This window comes from Oryzias melastigma, linkage group LG11, assembly GCF_002922805.2.
Source record: "Oryzias melastigma strain HK-1 linkage group LG11, ASM292280v2, whole genome shotgun sequence".
In the NCBI taxonomy this organism is placed as follows: Eukaryota; Metazoa; Chordata; class Actinopteri; order Beloniformes; family Adrianichthyidae; genus Oryzias; species Oryzias melastigma.
In genome coordinates, this window is record NC_050522.1 from 25,017,109 (window position 1) to 25,025,525 (window position 8,417).

General features: G+C 40.0%; 2 protein-coding genes and 2 non-coding genes across 7 annotated transcripts in view; 1 reads left to right on the forward strand and 3 right to left on the reverse strand.

Annotated features, from left to right (window-relative positions):
- Positions 1-5,096, forward strand: part of ddah2 (dimethylarginine dimethylaminohydrolase 2) — an 11,731-nt gene extending 6,635 nt beyond the window's left edge. For 3 of the 4 annotated variants that reach the window (XM_036214127.1, XM_024298212.1, XM_024298213.2), the window contains 4 exons: positions 428-616; positions 1,488-1,607; positions 1,673-1,816; positions 4,680-5,096. In XM_036214127.1, coding sequence (XP_036070020.1) covers positions 428-616; positions 1,488-1,607; positions 1,673-1,816; positions 4,680-4,799 — 573 coding nt within the window. In that variant the 3' untranslated portion in view covers positions 4,800-5,096. Of the gene's footprint in view, positions 1-427; positions 617-1,487; positions 1,608-1,672; positions 1,817-4,454; positions 4,561-4,679 lie in introns of those variants that run through there. The other variant, XM_036214128.1, reaches the window with a different exon arrangement.
- rps5 (ribosomal protein S5) lies at positions 5,093-7,861 on the reverse strand. Its single transcript, XM_024298214.2, has 6 exons — positions 7,712-7,861; positions 7,021-7,124; positions 6,583-6,792; positions 5,614-5,742; positions 5,273-5,371; positions 5,093-5,201 (listed from the first exon to the last, which is right to left on the reverse strand). Coding segments are annotated over exons 1-6 (612 nt in total). The 5' UTR covers positions 7,713-7,861; the 3' UTR covers positions 5,093-5,132.
- On the reverse strand, positions 5,434-5,565 carry LOC112162718. Its single transcript, XR_002922138.1, has one exon. It is a non-coding gene; the product is annotated as a small nucleolar RNA SNORA3/SNORA45 family (small nucleolar RNA).
- Positions 6,857-6,990, reverse strand: LOC112162719. The gene has a single exon (XR_002922139.1). It is a non-coding gene; the product is annotated as a small nucleolar RNA SNORA3/SNORA45 family (small nucleolar RNA).
- Positions 7,862-8,417: the final 556 nt, after the last annotated feature.

The window sequence follows — 8,417 nt, forward strand, 5'->3', positions numbered from 1 at the left end:
TTAAGGTCACGACACTTTAGGGTCACAACACTTTAGGGTCACAACACTTTAGGGTCACAACACTTTAGGGTCACAACACTTTAGGGTCACAACACAGAACTTTAAGGTCACAATACTTTAGGGTCACAATACTTTAGGGTCACAACACAGAACTTTAAGGTCACAATACTTTAGGGTCACAACACTTAAGGGTCTCAACACTTTACGGTCACAAGACCTTAGAGTCACAATACTTTAGGGTCACAACACAGAACTTTAAGATCACAATACTTTAGGGTCTCAACATAACACTTTAGGATCACAATATTTTAGGGTCACAACACTTAAGGATCAGAATAATTTAGGGTTCCTGTATGGAAACTTTTTTTCTGAATTGTGTTCTTTCTGGGCCACCGTAGAAGTCAGAGTTTCTCTGCGTGTGTCTCAGGTGGAGGCAGTGAGGAGGGTGATGTCGGAGCTCAACCTGACCGTGGTAGAGATGGGGGCCGAGCAGGGGGGCTCCGGGGGGGCCACGCTCGAAGGCAGCGACGTCCTCTTCACCGGGAGGGAGTTCTTCGTCGGCATCTCGTCCCACACCAACCACAGCGGGGCGGAGGTGCTGGCAGACACGTTCAGGGTGAGAGGCGGGGCTTTGAGCGGCGCCCTCTAGTGTCCTTTCCTGGTGTCTACAGTTTTCTTAAAACTTCACTTTGTTATAAGCCTGTTAAAATAAGCCTGTGAGCAATGCACTCTGGGAATTCTTGTCTGCTCCACCCGCCGAATCACACCCACACTAGCTCCACCAGAGCTGTGCATTAGTATCGATTCCCCCTCGTCCCATAAGTGCATTTTTCCAGAAGCACGCCCTGCATTCCCGCTGGACGTCCTCATTTCTGTGTGGTCAGGGCGAGGCAGCAGACTGACATCCTGCTGCTTTCACCCCAGCAGCTTCAAATCATTGTTAGAAAGTTTGTTTCTGCTATAAAATGTTGGTTTAATGGGTTAAAATGTCTTTAATTAAACATTTGTGACTCACTATCTGCTGGAGGACGGAGCAGTTATTTGCACATGCTCAGTAGGGTCATCTTGGTTCCTAAAAATACATATATTAAAGTTTAGGTTTTTGCAAATATGATCATTGATACTAATCAGTATTAGAGGAAAGTCTTTTTCTGAGTACAGAATACTTCTATTTGTGTGATTGCTTAGTAAGCATTCACACTATAGTGATTCTTTATCTCCTTTCCAAAAGTTTTTCAGCACATAAAAACTCGATCACACTTTCAGCGATTTCAGACTGTTTCAGCTCGTTCAGGATTCATCAGGATCATGTTTTCATCTTTATAGTAGTTTAAAAAAATTGGAGTTTACCTAATATTTTAGCAACATGCTAATGTTTTTGGCTAATTTGTTATCTACTGCCGTTTTTAAGGCTAATTTAGAGTTAGCTTGTGTTTTAGCAACAGCTAAACTGTTTTGGCCCCTTCAAACCCCTTTTATTTCCTCAGGACTTTGCTGTGTCCACGGTCCCCGTGTGCGGCGGCTCCCGCCTGAAGAACATCTGCTCCATGGGGGGTCCGGACACCATCGTCTTCAGCAGCACCGAGGGGGCTAAGAAGACCCTGAGGGTAACGCCGTCACGTTTGCAGACAGTCGAAGGACGAGCGGCTCAAACGGCGTGTTTGTGTCTCAGATGATGGAGCAGCTGACCGACCACCACTACGAGGTCCTCTCAGTTCCAGAGGAGTCTGCAGCCAACTGCATCTACGTCAGAGGACCGTCCAAGAAGGACTTCCTGCTGCACAGACCCGTGGAGGAGTGTCCGGACAGCGTCTCCGTGAGTACAACACAGGAGCAGCAGCAAACGCTTTAGTTCTAATTGGAGTTTTTGACACTTCTGCTCTAATATGTGAATGTTTGACTGATGCTACAAGTTATAGTTTTAGCAACAGGCTAAAGCTTTTGGCTAATTTGTCATGTACTGGGATTTTTTAGGCTAATTAAGTGTTAGCTAATATTTTAGCAACAGGCTAACGGTTTTGTCTATTTTGTCATCTACTGGGGTTTTTATAGGCTAATTTAGAGTTAGCTTCTCTTTTAGCAACAAGCTAACATTTTTGGCTAATTTGTCATCTACTGTGTTTTGTTTTTTAGGCTAATTCAGGGTTAGCTTCTATTTTAGCAACAGGCTAACGTTTTTGTTTATTTTGTCATCTACTGGGGGTTTTTTCGGCTAATTTAGAGTTAGCTTCTATTTTAGCAACAGGCTGACATTTTTGGCTAATTTGTCATCTATTCGTATTTTTTTAGGCTAATTTGGAGTTAGCTTCTATTGCAGCAACAGGCTAATGGTTTTGGCTAATTTTTATCTATTGAGATTTTTATAGGCTAATTTAGACTTAGCAAATATTTTAGTAACACGCTAACGTTTTTGGCTAATTTTTCGTCTACTGGGATTTTTTAGGCTAATTAAGTGTTAGCTAATATTTTAGCTACAGGCTAACGTTTTTGGCTAATTTGTCATCTACTGGGTTTTTTTTAAAACCAATTTACGGTTAGCTTTGATCAAAATGTCTAATTATTAAAACTTTCTACTAAACGTTGATTTTTGTTTTAAATAAATCAAAGTCGATCATCTTTGGATCTATTTTCAAAGCGTTCCTTGAGATCTTTTAGTTATAATTTTAACATTTTTAGATAAAATAAAAACATATTATTTTAAGTCTAATAGTTTTTATATTTGTCAAATTCTCAAATCTTTCTGCTCATTTTGTGACTCCCAGAGAAGGTGGTAGAAACGTCTGGTTGGGATTTCTTCATCAGGTTCCTCTCTGCTCACAAAGCTGTTCTCCTTCACTGATGCGTTCAAACTGCAAATGCAGGAGAAAACTCAGGATTGGATTAGAGGGAAATGTTGACGACCTGCTTTCATGTTGGAGTTCACTGAACTGAAAGACTCAGATTGCAGCATTTTAAAGACCCACTCTGATTAGAAATATTTTAACTGCATTTTTCTGATGGAAGACATATATGAAGAAAAGTATTTATTCAAACTGTTGTGAATAAAAAAATGCAGTTTGAAAAGTATTCTGGGCGGGGCCATAAGCTTCCTGCTCCACCCCATTTTTATCATCCACCTGCAGACGAATAGATCCATGAACGTCTTTGTTTTCCTGGTCTGAGCTGGAATCTGGATCAGAACCGTACGGCTGGATGACGCTGATATTGCTCACCTTTTTTAGGTGAAAGGGAGACCCCTACTCGGAATAGACCAGTGGTCCCCAAACTACGGCCCACGGGCCGGATCAGGCCCACCTCCACATTTGACCCAGCCTCCCACACCGTCAGAAAGACAGATCAAGACCCACATTATTATTATTTTTCTTCTACACATTTTTTGGATGTCCAAAACTCTTTCAGCTATTAAAATATTCAGCTTTTTTATGCTCGCTTTTTCGACCGTTTCAGCAGTTACTAAGGATTTCTAGACTATTTGGAGATTAGCTTTTAGTTCAGCTACATGCTAGCTGTTTTGGCAAATTTCTGGGTTTTTTTTTAAGGCTAATTTGCAGCTTAGCTAATTTTTAGCTTTATACTAGCTGTTTTGGCTAAATTACACATTTACCATTTTTTAGGCTAATTTGGAGCTTAGTTTATAGTTTAGCTACATGCTAGCTTTTTTTGGCTCATTTTGGTTTTATTGGCTAATTTGGAGCTTAGCTAATATTTTAGCCCCATGCTAGCTGTTTTGGCTAAATTAGACATTTTCCCATTTTGTTTTGGCTAATTTTTCATTTACCTAATATTTCTACGACACGCCATCTGTTTTGGCTAAATTAGGATTCTTTTTTTTATTTGGAGCTTTGCTAATATTTTAGCTTTATGCTAGCCGTTTTGGCCAAATTAGACATTTTACCAATTTTTTAGGATAATTTGGCGTTTAGTTTGTAGTTCAGGTATAAGCTAGTTTTTTCTTTGGCTAATTTAGGCTTTTTTTAAGTTTTATTGGCTAATTTGGAGCTTAGCTAATATTTTAGCCTTATGGTAGCTGTTTTGATTAAATTAGACTTTTACATTATTTTTGACTAATTTGGTATTTAGATATTTCAGATACATGCTAGCTGTTTTTTTTGGCTAATTTAGATTTTTTTTTTTAGAATAATTTGACATTTCGCTAATATTTTCGCTAGCTATTAATTTTAGCATCTTCAGTGGGCACATTCAGCTTACAGCATTCACACTAGCATTATTGCAGGTAATGCTGTGTGTCTAGTTTTTAAAATGTTTTAGTATTTTTTTTTACTGTGAAGATTACAGAAATGAATTATTTAAAATTTGGCTATGTGCAGCTTTCTAAAAAAACATTAATCTTCACGTTAAGGCTGTTTGTTGTACTTTTCCTGTTAGGCTACACAAAAAGTAGTTTTCCAAAAATAAAACGGTATATGGATTTCCTTTTTGTTTTCTGTCTGCAGCTCGGTACCAAACGACCCACAGAGCGGTACCGATCCACAACCTGGTGGTTTGGGTTCTGTCCTACGAAACAATCATAATTTAAAGACCACTGGGAACACTTTGACAATAAAAGTGTGGAATTTTTTGTTTTATTGTGAAAATACTGTTTTGTGAGCAAAAACTGCCCATTTGTGGTTTTATTTTTGCACCTCCTCCTCTCTAAGTTTCTCCTCCGTCCTCTGCAGGCCTTCCAGAAGCTGCCGGACTACAGCCTCCTGCCGACGGCGTGCAGCGAGGCGTCCAAACTGGGCGCGTCTCTGTCCTCGCTGTGCCTCCTCATCAACAGGAAGCACACCTACTTCTGAGGGTCCCGGTCCGGTCCACTGATCACGTCTGACACCACATAAGCTCGTCACTTTGTTCACAAGCTGGGAGGATTTTGACCACTGAGGTTTTCTGCACTAAAACTACAGTTTTGCATCAACGTTAGAAAACTTAGTCTCATGTTTTGTACTTTAGATGTTTAAATCTTAAACCACTTCAAATGTTGTAAAGTATTGAAATTAACCCATTTTATCCTCTTTGTTCGTCAAGATCTACCCTAAAAATCCACCTGTACCTCTCTGGACCCCAGATGTGTAATAAAACTGAGTCAAAGGGAATTTCTTCACTTTTATTCTGTTAGAAAGCAAACATGTTTAACGGTTGGACTTGGCGACTCTCTCCAACTCGTCTTTCTTCTTGATGGCGTAAGAGTTTGATGAACCCTGAAGAACGGAAGGAAAACCATCAATTTACCACTTAGAGGTTAATTGGAGTTCATGGAGCTCCAGCTCACCTTGGCTGCATTGATCAGCTCATCCGCCAGACACTCGGCGATGGTCTTGATGTTCCTGAACGCAGCTTCTCTGGCCCCGGTGCACAGCAGCCAGATGGCCTACAGAGCAGAACCGGGTCAGTCGTAGAACATCATTCCAGTGGAGTTAAAGGGTTAAACGCCAGTGTATCAGAGTCGGTGATTGGCCGGCCCACGAGGAGACGACAGCCAATGAATAAACTCTGAGGTTTCTCTGCGAGCGCTATAGCACACCAGGACAACCAATCATATCCAGGTGTGACTCTAGCCTCGCTTCACGCCATTGGCTGCTCTTTCAGGACGTTTGTAGGAGAGAACCGCACCTGGTTGACCCTCCGGAGGGGCGACACGTCCACAGCCTGCCTCCTGACCGTACCGGCGCGACCGATACGGGTGGAGTCCTCACGGGGTCCGCTGTTGATGATGGCGTTGACCAAGACCTGGAGGGGATTCTGCACAAAAAACACAGAAAATAAATTATATTTTGTCTGTTGGCATCAAGTTTGTGTTCAGATTATTTTCACTTCATTGCTTTGAAAGATTTAAACTTCTAATTCAGAGTTTAAGCTTTTTTAATCATGTTTTCCAGCTTATTTGGTAAATACATGTTTATTTTAAATGGTTCTTAAATAAAAAATAGGTGTTTGTTAGCCACACCCACATTCATAACATATTGTTTAGTTCAGCTTGAGTCAACAATTCATGCGCTAAATTTCACAACATTCTGATGAAAAAAGTTCAAGCAATTTTGCTAGCTTACATTAATAGTGGGTTCTTTTGGTTTTATCTCCATAGCAACTATTTTATCTTTTGGTCACCTGGGGGTGAAGAACATATTGACGTAATATTCATAAGAATGTTAAAGTAAATTGTCGGATTTCCTTAGCACTGGAGATTTTTGTCAGCCACGCCCACATTCCTAATATGTTCAAATCGTATGTTATGTTGTTTCGTTCAGCTTGAACAAACGATTCATGTGTTTAATTTTCACACTATTCTGATGAAAAATGTGCGAGGAATTTTTCTAGCTTGTCATGCTAACGCTGTTTAAAATCTACAAAGTTTAAAAGTAGCTTCTCTCCAAAAGTTGCTTGATGGAGAGTTTAAAGGATCTAAATCCCCAGACAGAATTTATTTTTCTTTCCCCAATTGGAAAATCAAGATGGCGGCCTCTTCCCGAGGTCAAACTACGTCTGGAATTTATTTTCACCAGACCTCGTGAGTGTTTGAGGACGTTGGGGTCGTATTACGACAGAAGAATTGTTAAAACAAACGCTGCAGGACAGAATTACCTCTCCGGTCAGCAGATGGATGATCTCAAAAGCGTGCTTGACGATGCGCACGGTCATCAGCTTCTTGCCGTTGTTGCGGCCGTGCATCATCATGGAGTTGGTCAGACGCTCCACGATGGGACACTGGGCCTTCCTGAAGCGCTTGGCGGCATAGCGGCCTCCAGAGTGTGGCAGGTACTTGGCGTACTTCTCTTTTACAGCGATGTAATCCTGCAACAGAGCAGACATTTAGATAAAACCCTTCTAGGAATAAATCGATCATTGATCTGACAGATGATGTATCTGAGCTGGTGATTGGCTGGGTCACATGAGACTTCAGTCAACGAATAAGCAGAGATGCTTTGCTCTGCGAGAACTCTAGCACACCGGGACAACCGATCCATGTCAGGGCGTGACTCTAGCCTCGCTCACGGGGACGCCAACTCTTCAGCTGCTCACCTGCAGGGAGATGTCATTGATCTGGACATCATCGGTGCTCCATTTACCAAAGAGTTTGATCTCTGGGGTCTCAGCCACAGCTGGGGCAGTCTCCCAATCAGTCACTATGGAAACCGAGACAGGTAGAGGTGTCAAGCAAAAAGAGCATTAAAAAGCGAAATGTTATGCAACATTTTAAACAATTGAACTATATAATCAAATGTAACATAACATTTAAGATAGAAAAAATTAATTCGCATAAAGTAAACTACAGTGAATGAAAGTTAAAAAATACAGATAAATGGAGACGTAGAAACGTCCCGGTTAGCTTTAGCATACATCGCCTCTGATAGCTTAAAAGCTAGTTTACGTACTCAACCTTACGTTATCCGTGGCTAAGATTTTACATTTTAGAAGTAAAAAAAAAACTTTTGATTTCTCATTCCTGACATTTTATGTTAATAAGCGCAAATTGACTCAAGAAGAGCGGCTGCTACTCAACGAGCCGCATCCACATGTGCTACGAGCCAAAGCTAGCGGCTAACGCTCCACACGGCCGCTCTCCTCGGAGACTAAAATAAAGTCTGTTCCGGAGAAGTTATGTCTAAAACTCCATTTACGGAAAAACACGAACTACTTTGTGATTTTAAGTGTTAGATTTTATAACTTTATGTTGCATTTAAAGCATGTAAAATGTGATATTTTTACTCACTTGTGTCCGCCGTTGTGTACCACACTTTTCTGAGACGGAAAAGGGCCTTTCGAGGCGCCGCGTCCAGATATCCGGTGTATCACGCAGGCACTTCCGGTGGCGCAAAGCGCGACGGGAAATGAAGTTTACATGAGTGTGAAAGTCGTGAACACTGAAGACTAACAAAAAACGTTTCCTTCTATGGCTAAGGCACCAAATAAATAAATAAATAATATAAAACGGTTAGAAAAACACCAAATCAGTTAAATCATCAAAAAGAGGGAAACCAGCAAAACAAAGACACACAAAAAACACATAAATACAAAGGTTTTTTTATATATATAATTTATCGTTTTAACAAAATGAAAAAGAAAAGTTCTTGCTTTTTTACTTTTAATTTTTTTAATAAATAGCATTAAAAATTGTGGTTTGGTTTTTGATCATTTTTTTTAATATAAAGCTTTTCAAGGATTATTAATATATTAAAACAAAATCAAATAGATTGGTATGGGAAATTACACCAAAATGATTTTTTTTTCTAATTTTACCCAAGCAATAACTTTAGAAGAACACCAGAAAAAAAGGCCTAAATACTATTAACGTACATGATATTTAAAAATAACTGGTCAACGATTTCAATGTTTTGAACCCAAAGAAACAATAATTTTCTTCAGAGCCAAACCTTTATTTTGAAAGTTCTTTACTAGGATATACATAATTTATTATT